Below are 26,340 nucleotides of genomic sequence, written 5' to 3'. Positions count from 1 at the left end.
CTGTTAGAGCTGTTTTATTTAGAGGCAAGAAATGGTTAACAAAATAGGGCCCTTGTATCTATGGGCTTTTGGCCTTTGTCTTCTTCCTTCGAGAGACAGATTTTTTGCTGTTGGTGAAGACTCTTAAAGACTGTAGCTTAAATTCGACTGGAAAGTGATCGCTGACGTCCAGGGCCTGTAAGGAGAAAAGGGAGGTAGATTTGGAAATTAGCCGGGCTCGGTGGCTCAGCCTGTAATCCCGCGCCTTTGGGAGGCTGAGGTGAGTGGATTGCCTGACACCGCGGGTTCGAGACCCGCCTGGGCAGCAAGACCTCATCTCTACAATAAATCAAAAAATGAGCCGGGCGTGGTAGCACATGCCTGTAATTCCGGCTACTTGGAAGGCTGAGGCGGAAGGATCGCCGGAGCCCAGCAGGTCGAGGCTGCGGTGGCCGGGAGCGGCCACTGCACTCCAGTCTGGGCGACAGAGTGAGACTCCAACTCAAAAAAAAAAAAAAAAAAAAAAAAAGATTTGGAAATTAGGAGATGTCTGGGAGATGTCTTCATTTTAGTGAGGACAAATTCAGGAACAGGGAGGGAAGATGAAATGCCCAAAGTTCCCCAACAGAACACACACTGGTGAGCACTGTCCCTGGACCAGTTCAATCAGAAATGTGGGCAGGTTCTCAAATCTCAGAATCATAGGCCTTGAGACTCAAGGTCCAATGTCCAACATCGTGTCTTCAGTGGTGACGTCAAAGGGTGACACCAACCCATCTCTCCAGGACAGGGCACAGAAAGACAAGATGGCAGCCTTACCTCCTCTTCAGTCAACTTGTAAGCTTTCTGGAAGTTAAAGACGCTGTTTGACTGGGGAACAACAGAGCTGACAATCTGTGGTCCTCTAAGTACGATCCTGGAGCAAGGGGAGGGAGGAGAGTTGTGTTAATCTACACAGTTGATTTCTGAGATCAAACCAAGGCCTGTGTATGACATCTGGAATTGACTGAACAGCTGGACCCTTTCATGTGCAGCTCAAGACCTGGTTTGAGCTGGTGACCCTGGAGGACAGTGCCTACCATTGTGAAATAGGATCAGTCCTTGCCATGGTCCTGTGGACCCCAGGACAGCGTCTCCCAGTGTGGGCAGGTTTCCCCGGTGGGGAAAGGGGAGAGTTTATGCTATACGTGGACCCTACACCATGCAGCAATGACTTGCATAGTGAGAATGCTGTTTCCTTTTCGATTAGTTTTCACTTTTCCCGATGTGATTATGGAAAAATTCTCAGCTAGGTGCTAGCTTGTTTTAATGTCTCCCTAAGCTCCCGTGTTGACAAAGAGAAAGCAGGCTGCCACTTCCAAGCATTCTTCTGACAAGAGAATCAAGGCAGAATTTAACATTGTGCGATTTTCACTGGGCTTAATTTTACAGTTATCTTCAATTTGTGGTAAATGATACGTGTTTTCTTACCTTAGTATTATGAAGTTAACTTATTTCAGTAATTAATGGATTTGATGGAAAATATAGAGAAAAGCCACAGTGCAAGCAAGTGCTTTGCAGTGGTGACAAAAAATGAGGATGTGGCTGTCAAAAGAGTTTGGAAACAAACTAACATTCCCCAGGTGGGGTGATGCTGTCGGCATCTATGTGGTCCTGGGAGGCTGAAGGATGGCAGAGTGAGTCACATGCCACTTTATGACGAGCCACTGGGCTTTTCCAGACTCTGACCACTGGTTCTGATGGTGTTTTAACTCAACCCAAAGGTAAGCTCTTCACACTAGGTTAGAGCTTTGTGAAGGTCATTCTTTAAGACTAGAGACCAAGCCGGGCTCGGTGGCTCAGCCTGTCATCCCGCGCCTTTGGGAGGCTGAGGTGAGTGAACGGCCTGAGCCCGCGGGTTCGAGACCCACCTGGGCCACTTGGGGAGCCCTCATCTCTACAATAAATCAAAAACGAGCCGGGCGTGGTAGCGCGCGCCTGTAATTTCGGCTACTAGGAAGGCTGAGGCGGAAGGATCGCTGGAGCCCAGCGGGTCGAGGCTGCGGGGGCCGGGAACAGCCACTGCACTCCAGTCCAGGCGACGGAGTGAGACTCCAACTCAAAAAAAAAGACTAGAGACCAAAGGACAGCATATTGATGTATCTGCTCTGGGGACGTGCATGGTTCAGTCAGGTATTCATGTGAAGTTTGTCCAGTCTGGTCTCAGACACAGGCCAGGTCCTGGGCATCACTGCATGCCCACCAGTGCTCAGCGCATGGGAGGTATTCAAGAAATGTATGCACACAGAACAGAGACTGAAATTGAAACCATCTTTAATTTTATCTCTCTCTCTATCCATCTATCATCTATCCTCTATCTACCTATCTATCATCTGTCTATCTATCTATCCATTTATTTATTTAATGAGTCAGGGTCTTACTCTGTTGCCCAGACTAGAGTGCAGTGGTGTGATTACAACTCACTGCAGCCTTGACTTACTGGACTCAGGTGATCCTTCTGCCTCGGTCTTCTGAGTAGCTGGGAATACAGGTGCATACGACCACATCTGGCTAATTTTTAAATTTTTTTGTAGAGATGAGGTCTCACTATGTTGCTCAGGCTGGCTTGGAACTCTTGGGTTTAAGCAATTCTTCCACCTTGGCCTCCCAAAATGCGGAATTTATAGACATGAGTCACCATACCTGGCCAACTCCATTTTAAAAATAGCTTTTTTTTTTTAGTTGGGGTCTCACTGTGTTGTCCAGACTGGATGCAGTGGCCACTCCTGGCCACTGCAGCCTTGACCTGCTGGGCTCCGGCGATCCTTCCGCCTCAGCCTTCCAAGTAGCTGGAACTACAGGCGTGCGCTACCATGCCCGACTAATTTTTTGATTTATTGTAGAGATGAGGTCTTGCCAAGTTGCCCAGGTGGGTCTCGAACCCGTGGGCTCAGGCAATCCACTCACCTCAGCCTCCCAAAGTGCTGGAATTACAGGCTGAGCCACCGAGCCCGGCTTAAAATAGCATTTTAATGACTTTTTTAAAGTGACTTTTTAAAAAACCACAAAAGTTATACATGTTGTTATGGAAAACAAAAAATTTGGAGCATCACAATAAGAAATTAATTTTTTTTTTTTTTTTAGTTGGAGTCTCACTCTGTTGCCCAGACTGGAGTGCAGTGGCCGCTCCCAGCCACTGCAGCCTCGACCTGCTGGGCTCCGGCGATCCTTCCGCCTCAGCCTTCCAAGTAGCTGGAACTACAGGCATGCACTGCCATGCCTGGCTGATTTTTTGATTTATTCTAGAGATGAGGTCTCGCCAAGTTGCCCAGGCGGGTCTCGAACCCTCAGGCTCGGGCAATCTACTCACCTCAGTCTCCCAAAGGCGTGGGATTACAGGCTGAGCCATCGAGCCCAGCTGAAATTAATTTTTTTTAAGTACGTGTAATCCCGCCATCCTTTGGTATATGTGTATATAAAATAAGAGTTCTTTTAGAAAACCATCTTTTTTTAAACTTATTCTACCACCCTAGTTAATTTATTGTGGATATCTTTCCTTACGGTGGACTGTTTTACTGCAACGTTATTTTCAAATATGCCTATCTCATTTGCCAAGGAAGAAGGAGGAGGCAGGAGAAGAGACTTGAGCTGCCCAAGAGGACACACCTGGCATGTGTGAGTGAGTGGGGCCCTCTCCCCAGCTTTTCTAGAAGCCCTCCAGCTTGGCTGGAGCAGTCTGGGCTCTCAGGCTCCTGTTACTTCCTACCTTGAGTTTCCACTTTGATGACTTCTGCAAAGGAAACACCAGCCCCAAAAACTTCAAGAGGAACAAAGGAGGTCATGGGACGGAAATGAAAGTCAGACCTCAAAATCAGAGAAGTGAGAACAACTGGCTGCTCTCTTGCAGATGGTCATCTCATACTTTCTCAGAGGCAGGCTGAGCTCTGGGAACTGCGGCCACCGCCATGTTGGGACCAGGTTCCTGGGGTTCCCTGACTGCAGTTCTGCTGCTGAAGATCACTAATGTTCACTTGTGTCAGGCACTCCCTCCTCCCTCCTGACCAAAGCAGCAAAAATGAAAGCTGCTTGAAAATCCCCAAAGAAGGCTGGGTGCTGTGGCTCACACCTGCAATCCCAACACTTTGGGAGACCGAGGTGGGCGGATCACTTGAGCCCAGTTCAAGACCAGCCTGAGCAACATAGGGAGACTTTATCTCTACCAAAAAAAAAAAAATTAGCTGCATATGGTAGTGCATGCCTGTAGTCCCAGCTGCTTGGGAGGCTGAAGCAGAAGGATTGCTTGAGCCCAGGAGGTTGAGGCTGTGGTAGCTGTGATTGTGATTACCTACTGCACTCCAGTCAGTGCGACAGACTGAGACTCCAACAAAGAGAAAGAAAGAAAAAGAGAGAGGGACAGAGGGAGGGAGGCAAAGAAAAATTCCCAAAGAGACTTTAAAAGACCAAGGGAATGCTGCAATTTAAATGCATGCATTTGCATTTAGGAATGTGTAATAAAAGCTTTAAAAGCATAAATGCCCTAACTAACTGGTCCCATTTTTAGAGTTTTGCCTTGAGGAAACCATGCCCATTTCAGCTGTATTTATAACTGCAAACCCTTGGTAATAATCTAGTGCTCTATTGTGGGACTTGTCTGAATAAATTGTGGTCAGTCTTTGTGATGGAAAAATGAGCAGCCAATTAATGTACTGAGCACTTGCCATGGGCAGGCCTAGCAGCCTTACATATGTGACCTCATTCACTCCTCATCATATCCCCATGGGGGAGGCACTACTACAGTCTCCATTTTACAGGTGAGGAGATGATGGCATTGGAAGCTTAAGAGTCTTGGTCACAGACACGTTAAGTGGTCGAGTTGGGATGTGAATCCAGGCCTGTCTGACACCAAAGCCAGTGTTTACCTCTACTATGCTACAGTGCCCAGGGCCACCACGTAGGGTCATGCAGTTTGTACACTGGTACCCAGTGGAGGGGCCTGAAATGTAACTGACTTGGCTCCCCAAGCCTGTGCCTTTCTAGTGCATACTTAGTACCGTGTGGGCCAGCTACAAACTGCAGAGGCCTCCTACCTGTCATATGCACAGCTGGTGCTGCTCTTGACGGTGGTGTCCTCCCGATCCCCAATCAACCAAACGAATCTGGGGTCAGTCCTTAAGCGGATGCTCTTCCAGGCCTTCTTGGGGACATAGCTGCAGCCGGCGTTGAAGTCACCCATGAAAATGTAATTCTAAAAGACAAGACCCGGGTCTGTCACCTGGCAGTGCTGGCGCAGAATGCTTTCACTCGGGACTGCTAGCAATGACTCTACCTCTCGTGCCCAGTAAATAATGGGGTCTGTTACAGGCTGAATTGTACCCCCCTCATTCATATGTTAAGGTCCTAACCCCCATATCTTAGAATCTGACTGTATTTGGACATAGGGTCTTTAAAGAGCTACTTAAAGTAAAACGAGATCATATGGGTGGGCCCTAATCTAATATGACTGGTGTTTTATAAAAGGGGGATTAGGATACAGACAGATATAGAGGGAAGACCACGGAAAGACACTGGAAGAAGATGGCCATCTACAAGCCAAGGGGAGAGACCCTCAAAAGAAAACAGCCCTGCTGACACACCTTGATCTGGAACTTCCAGCCTCCAAGACTGTGAGGAAATAACTTCCTACCATTTAAGCCACTCAATCTTTGGTACAGTACTTTGTTACGGTAGCCCTAGCAAACTAACAAGGGTCTTTCTTAATTTCTTTTTGCTTTTTATGAGATGAGGCCACAATTTAAAATTGAGTCACAGTTTTGATGACAGGTGAGTGTGTAGCAGGGAGGGTGTTCCTAACAGAAAGGTGGAATGTTTGCTGTTCTTTGTCACTGCATTTCTATAATCCAGCATGCAGAGTTAGGTGGGAATAAAAGCACCCAGCTAATATAGCCCCTCACATATTTTGTCTCTGTCTTAAACTGCTGCAGGGTATTAGCATATGAATGAATGAATCAACACTTTTTGTTTCCAAGCAGGAAAAATGGGTTGGGTGGTGTACTGACAGCCTTGGCATAACTCTTTTTCTCCTATTGTTTTGAAGTTGGAAACTTATTCCTGAGGAAATTCAGTCTGTTGAGGAACTGGAAGGAATTTTAAGGAAAGGGGACCATCGGGTGAGCTGTCCATTCCCACCCAAGGCCACCATCAGCAACTTGAAAGTATTTTTCTCTGCAGGGTTCTTGGAACAAAATTGTAACCTTCCACAATACAGAGGAAGTGTCAGATTTCCTTGTTTGTGCTGTTGTTGGGGCGAGGCAAATTGCTGACTTTAGAGTTCTCTTCAAGAACATTTTATTTTGACCTCAGTGATCATAATTTCCCCTGAGATTAATGGGCGCAGTGGAGGACAGAATGTCATCTTTACCCTGAGTGTCACCAGCTTCTACTAATGCAGGCATGATTTGCTTGGCATTCCCCACGTGCCAGGCCTAGTGTCAAGTGTTTTTTAAAGTTTAACTTTTACCTTGCAACAATAAATACTAGAAGGTAGAAAGGCCCAGTAGCCTCCGTAGAAACAAGATAGAGGGATTAAGTGCCTGCTCTAGGCCGCACAACTGAGAGGTTCAAGTGGTGAAGTCAAGAATCAGACCAGGATCTGCCTCCCTGAAGGTCCCTCATCACAAGAGTTTCCCCTCTTGTTCATTTTTGAGGCACTGCTGCCTCCCCACAGCCTGACACTCAATAGATGCTCAATACATTCTTGTCGAATGAGTGATTTTCATGATGTTTGGAATGAATGAATGGGTCTTTCCTTTGCCCTGTTATTTACTAATAAGCAACTAAATCCACTCCTTGTCTTCTCTACGCCTCAGCTCTGATCAACTATGTTCACCCTTGACTCATTTTGCACTTTGAGCAGCGGAACTAGGGAGGAGGAAGGGGGATCACAGGAGCCACAATCCGGAAGGAGAAAAGAGGAATACGGAAGAAGAACCCTGGAGTACTTCCATATTTGCCAAGGGCTTTCACAGACTATCACAGTCACAGGTGGTAGCATCCCTGCCTTCCAAAAGTAGAAATAATTGAGGCCTATCGATGGCAGATTGTATGCCCTCTCCTGTGAGAAAAGTACCCTAAGATTCTCTGGGAAACCATCCCTCCCTCCCTCCTCCACATCAGTCCATGAGATTGGGGAAGGAACCGACACAGATTTAGCCAGAGTATCTCAATCCTTCCATCACAGTGATTGGTTCAGGGATGAACCTATGACCCAATCGGAGCCAATGAGACTCAATCAAAGGGTATTGTGTTACGGGAAAGAAAAATTGTCAGTTGGCCTGGAGGCTGCAGGTGGCCATTTTGTCATCCCAAGGTCAGACCGGCCCATGCAGAGGAAAGGAGGCCAAGAGATGGAAAGGAAGAGACAGATCAAGCCCTGGTGACTTTGTCTAAGCCCTGGTTACAGCCATGCCTGAACTATCCCTGGACGTTCTAGTTGCATAAACCAATAAATTGTTTCTCCTTTTCATGAGCCAAGCAAAGATTCTGTTGCTTGCAGCCAAAACACTCCTTATCTCTTTATGTTTCACCCTTCTCAATTGCAAAGTGGGAATGATTAAAAGTACTGTAGTGACCTCATGGAATTACTGGTAAGATTAAATAAACGTGTCCATGTCAAACCTCAGCACAGAGCCTGGTACCAACCATTCAGAACATGCTGGTATCCATTATAAATGGGACAGTATATGAATACCCAAGGCCCATGTGGACGGTACCCAGGCAGAATTAGCAAGAAAAATACTTAGGGCTAAGGACAAGGCCTAAAACGAGGCTGCAGAGTGTTGGTGGCCTGCATGTGCCCTGCCTCCTCGTCCCCACGGGAGAGGTACTCATCCCACTCAAGGACCAGAGCCTGCCCTTGCTACGTGGAATCTGACAAACAGAGAGGTCGTCACCTCTGCCTTCCAGCGGCGTTTCACATCCATGTAGACATCAGCCAGCTCGTCAATCTCTTTGATGGATGTCTCGGGGGTGGTGTGCAGGGGGACAATCACGAAGTCCTTGACAGCTGAGAGACAGGAAAAAGGCGGAGGTCACACACTTCCCCTGTCAAGATCCCACGAACACTGCTTGAAGGTAACAGGCTCTCCCCTCCAGAAGGCACAGGCTGCGTCTCTGTATCCCCGGTTTCCAGAGGGTCCAGCCAGTGGCTGAATTTCAATTATATTAGGGTCATTAGGCTGCTTATTTTTAGTACACAAAAGACTCTTCTCCCACTTGCCCCTTACAGCTAAGAGAAAGCTGGTAGACCGTGTTCCTTGCTGGTATAGTGGATGCTTTTATTTTCTCGTTTTTTGACAAAAGTTTTTCTTTCTTTTCTCTGAGACATTTTTTTTCTTCCTCTTTTTTAATTAACAAATAAAAATGGTACATATTTATGGTTTTATTTTCTATTTTTAAATAAGAAGCCTGTAAGCCGGGCTCGGTGGCTCAGCCTGTAATCCCACGCCTTTGGGAGGCTGAGGTGAGTGGATTGCCTGAGCCCGCGGGTTCGAGACCTGCCTTGGGCAGCGAGACCTCATCTCTACAATAAATCAAAAAATCAGCCGGGTGTGGTAGCGCATGCCTGTAATTCTGGCTACTTGGAAGTCTGAGGTGGAAGGATCGCCGGAGCCTAGCAGGTCGAGGTTGTGGTGGCCGGGAGCGGCCACTGCACTTGAGTCTGGGCGACCGAGTGAGACTCCAAATCAAAAAAAAAAAAAAAAAAATCAGCCGGGCGTGGTAGCACGCCCCTGTAATTCCGGCTACTCAGAAGGCTGAGGCAGAAGGATCGCCGGAGCCCAGCAGGTCGAGGCTGCGGTGGCCGGGAGTGGCCACTGCACTCCAGTCTGGGCGGCAGAGTGAGACTCCAACTGAAAATAAATAAATAAATAAATAAATAAATAAGAAGGTTGTTTGACTTTTGTACTAAGGAAAAAAATTTTTTCCGTTAAAAAAAATTGAGCCCGGGCACGGTGACTCATGCCTATAATCCCAGCACTTTAGGAGGCCAAGGTGAGAGGATTGCCTGAGACCATGGGTTCAAGACCAGCCTGGGCAACTTGGCAAGACCTCATCGCTACAGTAAATAATTTAGCTGGGCGTGGTGGCATGCACCTGTAGTTCCAGCGACTTAGAAGGCTGAGGTGGAAGGGTCATCTGAGCCCAGCAGGTCGAGGCTGCAGTGGCTGTGAGCATGCCACTGCACTCCAGCCTGGGCAACAGAGTGAGACTCCAACACACACACACACAAAATTAGGCTTGTCAGTTTGTACTCCTTTTGTAATCAGAAATTAAAACAAAAAGCTATTTAAAATTAACATGGCACATTGTGAAGTGTCTAAGTCCTCCTGGCTTGGAACTTTCTACCTCGTGAGGCAGAGGCTGGGGGTGGGGAGTGGAGAGTGGTCTTCACTGTTCAAGTCACACAGCCCAGCAGCCTGAACCCAGTGCTCCATGCTCCCCACCAGCCTCATCACCAGTTCTCCTCCTCAGGCCTCCACTTCACCTCCCCCACCCTCATTTTGGGCCCCCTAAACATGCCAAACTCTTTCCCACTTCTAAGCTTTTGTGCTCACTGTGCCCTCTACCTGGAATGCCCTCTCTTCTGTTCTCTGCAAGGCTGGCTTCTTTAGGTCACAGGACACCTAAGGTGGGCTCCCTGCCCTGCTGTTCAATGCCCTCTGCTTATTACTTCCTTCTTGCTCTGAAATTACTCTCTTTGCTTCTTTGGCCCACTAGAACCTAAGTTCCATGTGGGCAGGCTCTCTTGCCTCCAGAACCTGGCACGGTGCCTGGCACATGGGAGGTACTCAGAAATATTTGTTGACTAAATACATGAATGAATGAATGATTGGATAAATACATAACAAAGGAAAAGATAGATGAATAGCGAACTCTTTTGCCTTTAATCCCAGATCCAGGGGACATAGGTTTCCTTGTACAAGAAAGAAAATTCCAAACAGGTGGTGCTATCCCAGGAGAAAGAAGAAGGGGTAGGGAAGGGTGGAAGGGTGGAGGCTCAGGATAAACAGGTTTGTTTAGCAATTCACAAAGACTCAGGACTCTCTTTGAGAAGAAATAACTCTTGGGGTTGGGGTGGGGAACTCGCCAAACACTGCCCTGGTCAGCCAAATGGAATTGTGTGCATGACGAAAACATTATTATATTCTCTGAAGGGCACATGCTCTCTGAAGCGCTTTTCTTGCCCTCAATAATCCCCTCCTCCTTCTCTATTTCTACTGGGAATTTCCCCATGGCACTCCCATGCATGTCTTCCTACAGTACTCTGTGAGCCTGGGCAGAAATAGTTAACTTCATAGTTCAAGATGTTTCTATTGGTATAGTATGCACTGTGCATCTATTTATTTGGTCATGATCCATCTCCCCTACTGCAAAATAACTTTATGAGGACATGAACCTTGTCTGTCTTGTGCAGTGCTCTCAACAGAGCCTGGCACATAGCAGGTACTAAAAAAAATACTTGAATCTAAGTAGCTGCAATTCACAAACCAAATTCTTGACTCCATTGAATGTCACATAGTGGTTAAGAGCATGGGCTCCTGAGGTAGTGGCATAAGTTCCAATCCGGGCTTGTCCACTTCTATGGCTGGGTGACTTGGATATGTGACTCTACCTTCTTGAACCTCAGTTTCCTCAGATGTAAAGTGGAAATAATCCTAGGCCCCACCTTGTAGAGTCATTGCAGGGATTACAGGAGGCTGGCCCTTAATCAGGGACCAATACAAGTCCTATTTTATTTTATTTATTTATTTTTTAAATTCAGAGTCTCAGTCTGACGCCCAGGTTGGAGCACAGTAGCATGCTCACAGCTACCATAGCCTCAACCTGCTGGGCTCAGATGATCCTTCCGCCTCAGCCTTCCAAGTAGCTGGAACTACAGGTGTGTGCCACCATGCCTGGCTAATTTTTTTTATTTATTATAATGATGAGGTCTCACCAAGTTGCCCAGGCTGGTCTTGAACCCCTAAGCTCAAGCAATCGTCTTGCTTCCACCTCCCAAAGTGCTAGGATTACAGGCATGAACCACCGCACCAAGTATTATTGTCAGAGTCCAGGAAGGAATCCATTTGGATTTCCTCTGTCCCTGCAGTCTGTGGAAGAGAACGCTATGTAGTGACTGGAGGGAGGGTGAATCTCTAAGCTAGGGGTTCACCATTGGTGGCTTTCACATAGGATTTTTAAAAAGGAAGAAATAGTTGTGCTTGACAGAGACCAGGGAATTGTGGTAAATAACTTCTATGAGTTTAAGTGCTCCAAAGAGAGTGGAGTTTCTATTGATTCTGGAAGGTGGGTTCCAGACTGGGGAGGCCATGAGTCATGGCATTCTGAGAAGCAAGCCTGGTGCCACCAAACTAAACTGCATCCTCTACAATCAGGTATTAGGAGAAGCAGTGCACTGTCATCTCCAGCCTAGTGCCTCCCTGAAGATGCTGCATAAACCCGAGCTCACACTCAGGGCTGCTGCCCATTCATGCACTGCTGGATGAGGGAGGGGAGGGTCACGGACGAGAGGGACCTGTGAGTCTCACCGGTGTGGGGCGACTGGAACCAGACCACAAAAGGTTCCCTGGAAAACACATCCACGTCTCCATTCTGAAAGTCATGATAGAGGTAGCTTTTTTTCACAGACACCATCTTTTCCCTAGAAGAGAGAAAAGCAAGTCTTCCTTGCTGAGTCAGCCGTTCTCTTCCTTCTTTCAAGAAGCAGATCTGTAGGTTCCCAGGAATTTGTTAGGCTCCAGAGCAGGCTTGAGCACAGAAAGGGAATCTTTATACCTGAGAACAAGGCTGAATCAATGCTTCTCAAAGCCAGAACCCTTGGGAACCGAGGATCTGAACTATACTACTTATGTGTGGCACCCACATGTTAATGTTCAGACTTAAATTGCTAGTAGGAAGAAGACAAGAATATGAAGTTCAGGAGTCAGAAGTGTGAGTGCCTTAGGTTTCCAGCCCTGGGTTAGGACTTGACTGTGAGGAAGAAAGAACTCCCGACCCAGGTACCACTAGGCCACCCAACAAATTAGCAGTCAGGAGGCTGCTTGTGTTTTTAGCTTGAAGGGCTAATACTTTGCGTCAGCCCCAGTTTTGACAGTAATTATTTTGATCAACATCAACAACTGGTTAGAGATCAGAACGTGGCTTTGAAGAAAATAGTCATTTTAAATTCAATTTATCAATGGGCATGTTCGCAGGGCATAGATTATACTCACTTGTAGACAAAGGCATATTGTTCTTTATATGTGTTTCTTCCAAGCCGAGAGCTAATCACATAGCTGTATGTTATGGCTCTTGAGTTTCTAGAAAACATAAAGTTCTCATATTGTATCTGAAAGAATAAAAATTCCCCGATTGTATACATCCCCCTCTGTCCAGTATATCTCCACATACCCAATGGCTTCATGTGGAAGAGTGAGGGTTCATCATTACCTTTGTTTGAGTCCAATAAGAAGGGCCACCGTTGGCTGGAATCTGGCATCTACCAGGATGTTTATAGTCATTATTTCTCTCCTTATGAGGCAAGTACTACAGTTATCTCCTTTTTGTAGTTTGCAAGCGCTAAGCTGGGATTTGAACCCAGATCCAACTCACCCCTAAACCTACGTACCTTGGCCTGCACCTGCGGGAGACCACTGAGACCCTAGAAGACCAAATCAGCCCTAGACCCCAATCTGGTCTATGGCAGGGGATGCAGATGATACTTTCTCAGGTCACCCATCATGTCCACGCACCACTCCTGAGTATTTATCATGTGCAGGAATATTCTCTCTTCTGGAAACCCCCAGACATTTTCTCACAAGTCCTGGGGCTATGATTTCATATCACATCTGTTTATGTCCTGGGGGCTGAGGATACAGCCATGAAGTCCCACTGACCCCACCCTTCACCTGTACCAGGGAAACTGGACTCCATATGCATGTTTGCCAATAACTCTACTCTGGGCAGAGCCTGACACAGTTTCACTCTATCTGCCCACAAAAAGATCTTAGGGCAGGTCTAGAGCTGCAGTGTAGTCTCAGGTTCAGTTGGAAAAAACCAGAAGGTGTATTTAGAGCCAACTTACCTTTCAGAAATTTCCGGAACTTGAGATACATTATTCTAAGACACACCCAGCCACTGGGGCCCCAGGAGTATGGACATTAGATTCTACGGGGAAGAATAGAATCTTCTACTTTGGGGAGACTGGCCCCTTCTGAATCTAGCCTGTCGAGTTCTGGGTTGGCAAACCGCTTGCGGTGACCCAGCTGCAAAGTGACCAAGGCCCACCCTGGCTTATGAAGGGATAAAGGGACAAACATGCGTGGCTTTGCCTGGAGTCTACAGCACAGTCAGACAGGGTGAGGAACACCAAGACCTCTCGGGGTGAAAAGATTTGCCATGGACTGACTTTGGGGAAGATGCCTGGAGCCCACATCTCCCTTCAGTCCTCCACACTCCTGAAAACTGAAGGATTGCCACTCCAAGAAAGGCAGAAGGGACTCAGAATAGAGAACTGGCTTTGGAGTCAGACATGACCCAAGTTCCAAGGTAGGCTTGCTGGTTTGCTGGCTGGGTGACCTTAGGCAGGTGCTTCCTCTCTGTGCAATGAGGGAAGCTTGAATAGTACCTGCCTCCAGGGCTAATGTGGGGAATAAATGAGATAGCACATGGGAACTGATAAACAGGATGCCTGGTCTGTAGCTATGGTAAAAATGGCAGCTGGTACGTGACCCCTGGACCATCACCTGCCATTACAATTCCCTTCTGTGGAGGCTAAAGCGACTCTGTCTTGAAGGTCAATCAGCCATGTTGACTTCTGATTAACCCCAGCTCCAAGAATGCCTCTAAGATTTCTATTTTATCTGCTGCTCCTTGTGTAAGAGTGTGTACTTACATGCCCTTAGGTCAAAACAACTTTGACCAGGCCAAAGCAATCTTGACCATGAATCCTGCCCTTGGGCATATTCATACTGCATTCTTGCCTTTCCCTGCAGTTGTCCTACACCCTCTTTCCCTTTGGTAGATAAGCCCCAGCTCTGGGGGTTAATGGTGCGGGCAGCCACCATCTTGTCTCGCTGCTGCAGGAGACACAGACATGGCTTCTGTTCTTAAGCCCCTATTAAGCAATTCTTTCTGAGAAACTGGATATGTCAGCCTCTTTCTTCAGTTTCTCTGCTTCCTCAGACTTTGGTGGTAGGTTGCCCACCGCAGAACACCTTCCTTTTACTGGTATTAGACATCACTGGCACGTATTGACAACAGCTACATGCTAGCCACTACTCAACCACTTACAGGCATGATTAAGTTTAAGTATTATGACATCCCAGTTCTATAATCTACCTCATTTTACTAATGAGGAAAGCGAGTGCCGGGCATGATGGCTCATACCTGTAATCCCAGCAATTTGGGACGCTGAGGCAGGAGAAGTGCTTGAGCCCAGGCAGACCAGCCTGGGCAACATAGTGAAACCTTGTCTCTACAAAATATCAAAGATTTAGGCCAGGTGTGGTGACTCATGCCTATAATCTCAGCACTTTGGGAGACTGAGGCAAGAGGATTGCTGGAGCCCATGAAGTCAAGGCTGCAGTGAGTCATGATGGTACCGCTTTACATTGCATTAGAGGTTTTTAAGGATTAGGGTGCATCAGAATCAACAAGGAAGCTTCTTAAAATACAGGTTTCCTTTTCACAGATATTCTCCTGCAATAGACAAGGGTCCACAAATACATTTTTTTTTTTTTTTTTTGAGTCGGAGTCTCATTCTGTCGCCCAGACTGGAGTGCAGTGGCCGCTCCCGGCCACCGCAGCCTCGACCTGCTGGGCTCCAGCGATCCTTCCGCCCCAGCCTTCCGAGTAGCCGGAGTTACAGGCATGCACTACCACGCCCGGCTGATTTTTTGATTTATTGTAGAGATGAGGTCTCACTGCCCAGGCAGGTCTCGAACCCGCGGGCTCAGGCAATCCACTCACCTCAGCCTCCCAAAGGCGTGGGATTACAGGCTGAGCCACCGAGCCCGGCCAAATACATATTTTTAATTCACTCTGGGGTGATTTTCAGAAGGGCAGGTCTGTTGATCATTCTTTGGGAAATAATATGAATCATAGAGATTATTCAATATCACTGAAAACTATTTGAGGACATTAATTTTTTGCTTTAATTTTAATTTTAATATCATTGTGGACTTATTATAAAACACTCAAATTATACAAAAGTGTTAAAATAAAAAAACAGATATTCCCCATTCCTTCACTGATCTCCTCCACAATGGTTCTCTATTCACAGTTCCTAGAAATAACTACTATTAACAGTTTGGAGGACATCCTTCCATTTTTTTTCTGTGCCCATAAAAACACAAATGAACATGAATCCTTATTCATGTGTCATGACAACTAAAATGGTCTATTTTAGCTGCAGTTCTGAGCTTGCTTTTTTCAATGTATTACAGCCATCTTTCCATGCTGGAATATTTAGTTCCAACTTATTTTGTAGTAAGCATGCCTTTTTTTTTTTTTTTTTTGAGTCAGAGTCTCACTCTGTCACCCAGGTCGGAGGACAATGGCATGCTCACGGCCACCACAGCCTCGACCTGCTGGGTTCAGGTGATCCTTCTGCCTCAGCCTTCCGAGTAGCTGGAACTACAGGCGCGTGCTTTCACACCTACTTATTTTTTGATTTATTGTAGAGATGAAGTCTTGCCAAGTTGCCCAGACTGGTTTCAAACCTGTGGGCGCAGGCAATCCTCTCACCTCAGCTTCCCAAAGTGCTGTGCTGGCATTATAGGCATGAGCCACCACACTCAGCCCATTTGGGTTTTTTTTGTTTTTTTTGGTTTTTTTTGTGAGCGGCAGTCTCACTCAGTCACCCAGGCTGGAGTGCAGTGGCATGCTTACAGGAACCGCAGCCTCGACCTGCTGGACTCAGGTGATCCTTCCACCTCAGCCTTCCAAGTAGCTGGAACTACAGGTGTGGGCCACCATGCCCAGCTAATTATTTTTTAAAATTTTACTGTAGAGATGAGATCTTACCATATTGCCCAGTTTGGTCTCGAACCTGCAGGCTCAGGTTCTGGCCTCTGCCTCCCAAAGTGTTGGGGTTATAGGCGTGAGCCATTGTGCCTGGCAGTAAGCATGCTTTTTAACAGTTGTATAATATTTCAGCGTGTGAGCATATCTTTTTAATTATTTATTTATTTTGAGTCGAGGTCTCACTCAGATGCTCAGGCTGGAGTGTGGTGGCATGATCACAGCCCATCACAGCCTCGACCTCCTGGGCTCAGCAATCGTTCCACCTCAACCTCCTGAGTAGCTGGGACGATAGGCATGCACCACCACATTTAGCTAATAAAAAAAAAATCTGTAGAGATGAGGTCTCACTATATTGCCGAGTCTGGTCTTAAACTTCTGAACTCAAGCAATCCTCCCATCTTGGCCTCCCAGAGTGCTGAGATAACAGGCGTGAGCCACCACACATGGCTACATACCGTATTTTAAGAGTCAATTTTATTAACTCTTCTGTTGTTGGCTTTCAATCTCTTCTCTTTTTTCTTCGATATTTTCTTTATAACCATGCTTAGCTCAGCCTCTTGTCTGCTTTTTCATTTCTCTCTGTCCCCTCTCCTCATGTTTTTCTCCTATTTTGCTTTATCATATTGAAACCAGCCAGGTGAAAGTTCTCAGGACCATGGCTGAGCGGAAGCCTGGGCAGCGCTGGCCATGTGAGGTGGTGGTCAAACGCAGGCTCACAAGGACTTTCAGGTCCCTGGGGCCTTTCAGGCACCCTTGCACTTGACCCCGACCCACAGAGGGCTCACCCTTCCCCTCTTTACCCGTTCAGCCTCTCCATCAGCATGGGGCAGATCATGTTGTTGCTGTCCTTGATTTCCATCAGGAGCATGATGTCACAGCGTTTGATGATCTGCGGAGAGAGAATTCCCAGGGGTTGGAGGCCATTCACCACAAATACCAAATGCTTTCATTGGACATTTTCTGTGTTTTGACTATTGATTGGGCGCCTGTTAGAATAAGTTAATTTCTTCCCTGGACTAAATGAAGTACTTTCTGAGGTAGGTGCTTTTATTGTGTCCATTTTAAACAAGAGTGGCCTGAGACTCAGGGAAAGTCAAGTAAATTACCCAGTCACCCAGCAAGAAAGTGGCTGAGACAGAATTTGATCCTTACTAATCCGTGTCCAGAGTCCATGATCATGACTCCCCTTATACCCTACCTCTTGGTTTTACTTGAATAATTACAATAATAATAATATCTATCTATCTATCTATCTATCTATCTATTTATTTATTTATTTTTGAGACAGAGTCTCTCTCTGTTGCCCAGGCTGGAGTGTGGTGGCACGATCATAGTTTACTGCAGCTTCAAACTCTTGGGCTCAAGTGATCCTCCTGCCTTAGCCTCCTGAGTCGGTAGGACTACAGGCACATGCCACTATGCTTGGCTTATTTTTAAAATATTTTATAAAGATGCGGTCTTACTATGTTGCCCAATTGGGTCTCGAGCTCCTAGCCCTAAGCAATTCCCTTGGACTTGGCTTCCCAAAGCCCTGGGATTGCAGGTGTGAGCCACCATGCCCAGTATTACAATAATAAATATTTATTAAGCTCTTAGTAAGCAAAGGTAACAGGCTGAATGTCATAGAAATAAAGTATAATAATAATGCTAACAATTATAAGAGCTAATGTTTATTGCCAACCTACTCTGAGTCTCACAGCAACGCTGTAAGATGACTGGGCTTATTAGTCCATTAAACTTAGGCAGAAACCAAGATCAGAGTGGTTGAGTGACTAGCTTAAAGTCATTTAGCCAGTATAGGTAGTAGAGCCAGAATTTGAACTCAGATCTGTATGACTACAGAACCCACAATACTAAACTTTTAAAATAGAGTTCTGCTCTCAAAAACTAATAGTCCAGCAAGAGAGACAAATGGAAACAGCTAGCTACAATGTGAGGCAAATTAAATCTGTGCTAAACAAAAGTCACAAACTGTGGAAGGTATGAAGAATAATTAATTACTTCTGCCCGGAGGATCCTGGAGGGCTCCAAGGAGGAGGTGACATTTGAACAGGCCCCGAAGGATGAGAAGACGATCAGAGGAAAAAGAATAGAGGAGAGGCATCTTTAAGGCAAGCAACAGCCTGGAGACCAGAGTGCAGACCAGGCCTACACCCTTTGGTGACCACAGGGGCCTTTCTGTGTAAGTGTGGGATCTGGGTGAGCTCAATGCCACAGGATTTGTTGGCCAAGGGCAGGGCATCCCCAAGGTTAATTTTGTCCTCTCACATGTCCACCAAAGGCATGAGCAGGAGGATTATGCCACTGGCCTTCTAATTTCATAGCACGTGTTTCAGAAGGATGGAGTTGGGAGAGACACCTGCCCTGCTGTCCAGGTGCCTCTGTGACAGGGGCTCAGCTTTTAAGAAAGGTCTCCAGGCAGGAGACCCACCTGTGCAGTGACTGAGGAGGAAGAGGACTATGTCCCGAGTGTGGATTCTTCCATCAACAGGCTCGAAAACCATGACATCCGCCAGCTAGGGCCCACCAGGGAGCCAGTGCCACCTGCCAACCCAGTCTGCTGATTTAGTGACTGGTGACAGTCAGACTTTTCCAGAAGATGTTTAAAAATGTGTATACCCTTTGATCCACTTTTCATACTTTGAAGAACATCTTCCACTGTAAGGAAATATCCACTCCTTCTTTGCACCTCAGTTTCCTCATCTATAAACTGGGATGATATAGTCATTCCCTCATGGGGTTGCTGAAGAATTAAGTGGAAACTCAGAACAGTGCCAACCATATGGGGAGCCTGTAATAAATTATTAGGACCTGTAGAGATCAAGAGGAAGAAGATGCATCACAACAAAAATTTTGAAAACAACCCAGGTATCCCCAGATAGAAAAGCATTCAATGAAGTATGTTGCAAACACAAAATAGGGCATTCTAGAGCATAAAAGTCATGTTTTAAAAGAATATTAACATCGTGGGGAGTAGTTCTAATATAATAGCAAAATATAGGCCAGGTGTAGTGGCTCACGTCTGTTATCCCAGCACTTTGCACTTTGGAAGGCAAGGGTGGGTGGATTGCTTGAGCCCAGAAGTTCAAGACCAGTCTGGGCAATGTAGTGAAACCTTGTCTCTATAATAAATAAATAAATAAATAAATAAATAAATAAATAAATAAGCAAACCGGGTGTGGTGGCACACACCTATAGCCCCAGCTACTCAGGATGCTGAGGTGGAAGGATCGTCTGAGCCCAGGAGGTCGAGGCTGCCATGAGCAATAGGGGGTCCAGCCTGGGCAACAGAGTGAGATCTTAACTAAAAGAAAAAAATTTAGAATATAAAACTGATGCTATAGGGCAGTGTCCACACTGTGAAATAGATACAGATTTTTTTTTTTAATAGAAAAATACCTATAAGAAAATAACCCAAATGCCAACAACTATTATCTTTGTGTGACAGGATAATGGGAGGGTTTTTCTTCTTCATGTGTTTCTTTTTTTCTTTTTTGAGTTGGAGTCTCCCTCCATCGCCCAGGCTGGAGTGCAGTGGCATGCTCACTGCCACCCCAGTGTGAACCTGCTGGGCTCAGGAGATCCTTCCACCTCAGCCTTCCAAGTAGCCAGAACTACAGGCCACATCTGGCTAATTTTTTGATTTATTGTAGAATTGAGGTCTCACCAATTTGCCCAGGCTGGTCTCAAACCTCTGGGCTCAGGCAATCCTCTTGCCTCGGCCTCCCAAATTGCTGGGATTACAGGCTTGAGCCACCGCACCTGGCCTAATATGTTTCTATTTTTTTAAATAGTCAATATGATTATTTTTAATTTAATAAAATTATTTTATAATTTAAAAAGTAATTTATAATTTTAAAAATTATACCTTTAAAATGTTTCTAAAAATTGAAGTGCTATTTAAAAAAGAAAACTGCTTGATAAGGAAGAAATTGTGAGGGCAGAGATGATAGCCAAAATTTATCAGAACATGACAGGTGCATTTCCAAATTTATTTCACATAAGTAAAATGGGTTGTCTTATAAACGTGTCTAATAATAGTTAACTCTTCTCCTTAATCGTTAATTTTCATGATAACCCTTCGATGCTTGTCCTCTTAATGTCCCTATTGCGTAATTGGGCACCCTGAGGCTCAGTGAAGTTTAGTAATTTAAATGTCAGCAAATATGGGGTAATGGGTTACCTGCACGAAAGAGCCCCCCCTCTTTGAGTTGAGATCTCACTCTGTCACCCAGGCTAGAGTGCAGTGGCATGATCACTGCTCACTGCAGCCTCAACCACGTGGGCTAAGGCAATCCTTCCTCCTCAGCCTCCCTGGTAGCTAGGACTACAGGTATGCACTTTTTATGCCCAGTTAAATTTTATTTTATTTTATTTTTTAAGAGATGAAGTCTTGCTATGTTGCCAGGCCGCTCCAGAGCCCCTTCTTGACTACTAGTCTCACATCTGTAATCCCAGCACTTTGAGAGGCAAAGGAAACCCTCATGACTATGTATGTCCTTATGACTACTCCTCCTCAAAGACTAAGGTCCCTGTTTTGAACTTGCCCTTATCAGTGTGGGGCAAATATTGACCATGGGTTCAGACCCTCTTTCCTAAGTAAAAGATTCAGCCTGCATATTTCCTGTTTCAACCCCTTTTCCCACTTAACAAGCACTTCTGAGCCCCACATCTCCCACTGTTACTGATTCCTACTTCCCTTGGGCAGTTTCCTCAGTACTTCTGGGGATACTTCTTAGAGACAAGAATCCACACTGCAGTGAGCAATGGCTCAATACCCATATCAGAAATCTCCTAAAGTTGGAACCTGTAACTACAGCTGGTTGGCATCCATTCATCCATCCATCCATCCATCCATCCATCCATCCATCCATCCATCCATCCATTTATCCATATATTCTTTTTTTTTTTTTAATTGAAGTCTAACACTCTGTCACTTGGGCTGAAATGCAGTGGCACAACCATGGCTCACAGCAGCCTCCTCAGGCAGCACTCCTGCCTCAGTCTCCCAAGTAGCTGGGACTACAGGCATGTACCACTACACTGGCTAATTTTGTAATTTTATTTTTTGAGATGAAGTTTTATTATGTTGCCCAGGCTGGCCTCAAACTCCTGGACTCAACCAATCCTGCCTCAGCATCTCAAAGTGCTGGGATTATAGGCGTGAGCCACTGCACCTGGTCTATCCATCTATTTATCCATCCATTTGTCCATCCATCCATCCATCCATCCATCCATCCATCCATCCATCCATCCATCCATCCTCCCACCCATCTATCAATCTACTGTTCGTCCACCCAACACAATTTTATTATGGGCCTGCTTTGTGCCAGACAACACACTAGGCCTTGCTTTGTCTCCAACTCCTGGCATAGCACCTGGCATGAGTGATAGAAAAGGAAAAGGTAGGGAGGGAGGGCCATACTGAACCAGTTAAACCGAACTCATGAAGCACAAATATCTATTTTTTTTTGAGTTGGAGTCTCACTGTTGCCCAGACTGGAGTGCAGTGGCCACTCCCGGCCGCCGCAGCCTCGACCTGCTGGGCTCTGGCGATCCTTCCACCTCAGCCTTCTGAGTAGCTGGAACTACAGGCGCGCGCTACCATGCCCAGATAATTTTTTTGCTTTATTGTGGAGATGAGGTCTCGCCTGCCCAGGAGGGTCTCGAACCCACGGGCTCAGGCAATCCACTCACCTCAGCCTCCCAAAGGCGTGGGATTACAGGCTGAGCCACCAAGACTGGCTACAAATATCTATTTTTAAGTCTTCTTTATGGTATTATAAAAGAAATGGGAATAAATTTCCTATTCAATCTATAACAAATAACTTTGTTTTTTGAATTATAAAAATAATTTGCTTACTGTAGAAAATCTGGGAAATAGATAAAAGACAGAGAAAAGTATAAAAATCAATGATGACCTATAATCCTACACCCGGACACTTCTCCATATGATTTATTTATAAAATTTGCATCATAATGATTAGCCTGTTGAGTCAATAGGCCTTGGGTTCATGTCTTAACTTTGAGTAAGTTACTTAAGCTCCCCGAACCCCTAAATTCCTTATCTGTGAACTGGAACAATAAAATACCCTACCCCCTCATGGGGTCAGCATGGGAATTCAATGACATGATGAATATAAAATGCTCAGCTCAGTTCCTGGGACACAATAGGTGCTCAACAAACAGTGGTGATATTTATCATACAGTTTTGCTATCACACAGTTTTTTAGCCTAACATTCTGTGTTTTTTTCCCATTATCATTAAATATTCTGGGTTTTTGTTTTGTTTTGTTTTGTTTTGTTTTGAGTCGGAGTCTCACTCTGTCACCCAGGCTGTAGGGCAGTGGCACACTCATGGCCACCACAGCATCAACCTGCTGGACTCAGGCAATCCTTCCACCTCAGTCTTCCAAGTAGCACGAACTACAGGTGTGCACCACCACACCTGGCTAATTTTTTGATTTATTGTAGGTGTCACCAAGTTCACCCAGGCTAGTCTCCAACATGTGGGCTCAGGCAATTCCCTCACCTGGGCCTCTCAAAGTGTAAGGATTATAGGCATGAGACACCATGCCCAGTCAAATATTCTGTTTTCAAATCTATTCTTGACACACTTTTTCTGCTCAAATTTCAGACCAGTAAAAAGAGATGTCCCCTGGCTCCATCTCCTCAGGAGGAGGCTTCAAGGATGACGGTGCTGAAAAAACCCTCCCAGAGTCGAGACCTGAAACTTTTTTTTTTTTTTGAGTTGGAGTCTCACTCTGTCACCCAGACTGGAGTGCAGTGGCCACTCCCGGCCACTGCAGCCTCGACCTGCTGGGCTCCGGCAATCCTTCCGCCTCAGCCTTCCAAGTAGCTGGAACTACAGGCGCACGCTACCACGCCCGGCTAGTTTTTGATTTATTGTAGAGATGAGGACTCGCCAAGTTGCCCAGGAGGCTCTCGAACCCGCGGGCTCAAGCAATCCACTCACCTCGGCCTCCCAAAGTGGGGGATTACAGGCTGAGCCACCGAGCCCGGCTATGGGCAACTCACTTTACCTCTCTGAGTTCCGGTTGTCTCACCTGCAGAATGGGCACACTAATTTTGGAGAGGTTGTGCTACCGAACTTGGATATTGCATATTAAGGGCCCAGTACATAGCATATGATAGCTGTCATGTGCTGCAGGCTCTGTGAACAGGGAGACACTGCCTCTCACAACCACCATCACACACTAGTGCCTTAAAGTGTCTGGCACGTGTTCTACCTTCAGTGAGTGTTAGATGAACAAGCTCTGTTCTTTTTTTTTTTTTTTTTTTTTTGCGTTGGAGTCTCACTCCATTGCCTAGCCTGGAGTGCAGTGGCATGATCATGACCACCCCAGTGTCAACCTACTGGATTCAGGCGATCCTTCCATCTCAGCCTTCTAAGTAGCTGGAACCGTAGGTACGTGCTACCACACCCGGCTAATTTTTGATTTATTGTAGAGACAACGTCTCTCCAAGTTGTCCAGACTGGTCTCGAACCTACCGGCTCAGGCAATCCACTCACCTCGGTCTCCCAAAGTGCTGGGATTACAGGCTGAGCCAACGAGCCCGGCCCAAGCTCTGTTCTTTAAGGACACTACTGAAGAGCACACAGACAGAGGGAGACTCGCCCAGGCAGGACAACTGCCCATGGATAGGTGGGCCAACCTAAGATGGAGAAGACAGGCCTCTCTCACTCTCCAACCTCCCCAGTGAAGGTCAGAATAGCAACAACATGATGCTGCTGAGTGTATCCCTGAAGGGATAAATTCAGTATGGAGGGGTGGAAAAGTCATCTCAGCTTCTATGGCTGGGTTATATGGTTGGGTTACATTCCGGCTTTTCCCCCTTACTAGCCATGGAAACCTAGATAAGTGACGTCCCTGCTCTGAGCCTCAGCGTTCTCAGTTATGCAGTAGGGCAACACCAGCTAAGTCATAGTATTAAATAAGAATATACAATTCCTGCCAGTCGTGGTGGCTTACTCCCATAATCCTAGCACTTTGGGAGACAGAAGCAGGAGCTATGCCTGAACCCACAGGTTCAAGACCAGCCTGGGCAACTAGGCGGATGTTGTCTCTATCATAAATCAAAAAATTACCTGGGCATGTGGCATGTGCCTGTAGTTCCAGATACTTGGAAACTGAGGTTCAAGGATCACTTTAGCCTAGCAGGGGGAGGCTGCAGTAGCTATGATCATGCCCCTGCATTCCAGCCTGGGCAACAGAATGAGATTCCAACTTAAAAAATAAAAACATAATTCCTGACCTATAGCAGGTTTTTAGTTCATGAGCCCTGGAAATAATCCTATTCTGAATGCCTGGCATTCTGGGGTGACTGCGAGAGTTCTGAATTGGGAGGGCCTCTTGGCAGAATGGTTTGGGAGGGTAAGGCACCTCTGACAAAGATATCAGATCAGCCTAGCAAGACACAGCAGCTTTGGGGAGATGCTGAGTGTAGGGCCTCCCATAAGATGGAATCATCAAGCAACAAAAGGACAGCCACTTAAGACTGTGGTGACATTTCCTGGGTCGAAACAGTGAGGAAGGCAATGGAACTCATTACGTACCCAGGCTCTGTGGGCCACATGTGAAGTGGGGAAAATCGTTTCCTGGCATGTCAGAGTTTCCCAGTGAGCCACCGTGTCACGGGTCCTACAGCTTGGCATGGCTGTCCTGGTTGAACAACAACATCTAGAAGACCTTGGGTACCGTCCAAAGGGCAGGGCCGCCCAGGTCTGTGAGTCTCATCTAACTAAGAACAGAGCCTGCCAGTTCTCATGCCACTCCTCTTTGCCTAATGATAACAGTGGTGGCTCCATCTGTGAATACTCGCCTTGTGCGGGCTCCGCTGGTACCTCAGGCACCTCAAGTTCTCTTAGCCAGCCAGAGCTACAGGTAGTGTCAGCCCCATTTTACTGAGAGGAGCTGGAAGCTCAGTGAGGCGAAGGGCCTCCCCAGTTCACAGCTGGTGGTTGGGATCAGAACCCAGATCTCCTGGCCTTCTCACTGCACCATGGTACCTCTGGAGCTTACTAAAGTCATAACCACCTCTCTAGAGTCTTGGGAAAGGTTTGAGTTCCCAACATAAAAAATAAATTAACCTGTAGGATAAAGAGAATCAACTTACCCTGGAGAAAATGAGCAGTCTCCCAGATACCATCATATTCCCCAAGGAAAGCGTTATCCAAGTGGAGAGAAAGAGTAGAACTGAGAGTCGGGAGAGGTGGAGGAATGGAGGAGTAGGAGAAAGGGAGGGAAAAAGGAACAAAAGAAGGAAGAAGGAGAGAAAGAGAGGAAGGGAGGGTGAGGGTGGGAGAGACAAGGAGGGAGGGAGAGAAGAAAGGAAGGAGGAAAAGGAAGAGAAAGAGAGGATGAGAGAGAAAGAAAGAAAAGAAGGAAGAAAGCGAAGGAAGAAAGAAGGAAAGAAAGAAAAACTTGCATTTCATAGATGGTTTAAAAGACCAGCTGTACCATGTTACTTCATCTTTCTTTGCTAATCATTTCTGCATAGGGAATAAAAATTCTTCTTCATAAGGATTATGACATGAACTCATGTTTCTAGTCCCTGATACAGCAGGCACTCAATAAGTGGTAATACAGATCCTCACAATAGGCAACCTTACCTGAAACTCATTATGAGCCAGATATTGCGTTAAGAGCTTTACAGTTGCCAACTCATGTCATCCCTCCAACAATGCTGCGGGGAGGCGCTATTATTACCCCTGTTTTAAGATGATGGCAGGAGGCACAGGAGGTAAAGCAGTTATTGTTCCAAGCCAGCTGCTACCTCCACCCTAAGGGCTAACTTTAACGTCCCCCTGAATCTCTTAAGAGAGGTGTCCAGGTGTCGAAGGAAGGGGGGCTCACCTTCACAATGACATCCATGGCGTTCTGGTCTCTCTTCTTGCTTTCCCCAAAGGACCTCACATTGAAGGAGCAGATCCTCAGGGCCAGGACGCTGTGGATGGAGAGGAGGAGAAGTAGCAGAGGGGCCAGCCGCTGCGACATCCTGACGCTGATGTGGCTTCAGGACTCCTTGAGAAGACAGCAGTGCTCAGAGTGCAGGATTCTGGCCACCACTGCAGGCTTCACCGACTTATAAAGCCTGTAGATAACAGGAATTACTGGATTCCTCGTTGCTACTTTCAGTTCTCTGAGGAACTGAGGATCATGGGTTTTAATCCCCAAAGAGATGAGGATATATTGGGCTAGTCTTTTAGGAGCCCTGGTGAGGAAATGGGCATGCCTAACTTAGGCGCCATCCTCTATAAAGTCACTCCTAGCCCAACTGGAGCCAGCTCTGACATCT

General features: G+C 46.4%; 1 protein-coding gene across 2 annotated transcripts; it reads right to left on the bottom strand.

Moving 5' to 3' along the window:
- On the bottom strand, positions 1 to 26,340 carry DNASE1L3 (deoxyribonuclease 1 like 3). 2 transcript variants are annotated; one of them, XM_008058536.1, is made up of 8 exons: positions 25,899 to 26,340; positions 16,821 to 16,909; positions 12,228 to 12,314; positions 11,544 to 11,656; positions 7,908 to 8,020; positions 5,046 to 5,203; positions 799 to 895; positions 1 to 175 (listed from the first exon to the last, which is right to left on the bottom strand). In XM_008058536.1, the coding sequence occupies exons 1-8, from the start codon at positions 26,037 to 26,039 to the stop codon at positions 59 to 61; spliced, it is 915 nt and encodes a 304-aa protein (XP_008056727.1). In that variant the 5' UTR covers positions 26,040 to 26,340; the 3' UTR covers positions 1 to 58. The 2 variants fall into 2 exon arrangements, with proteins under 2 accessions (XP_008056727.1, XP_008056728.1); XM_008058537.1 differs by lacking the exon at positions 12,228 to 12,314.

This window comes from Carlito syrichta, unplaced genomic scaffold (assembly GCF_000164805.1).
Source record: "Carlito syrichta isolate Samal-C Ts95f unplaced genomic scaffold, Tarsius_syrichta-2.0.1 Scaffold303376, whole genome shotgun sequence".
NCBI classification, from domain to species: domain Eukaryota; kingdom Metazoa; phylum Chordata; class Mammalia; order Primates; family Tarsiidae; genus Carlito; species Carlito syrichta.
The sequence above is the reverse complement of the archived record's forward strand: the minus strand, read 5'-3'. Positions and strand labels throughout refer to the sequence as shown.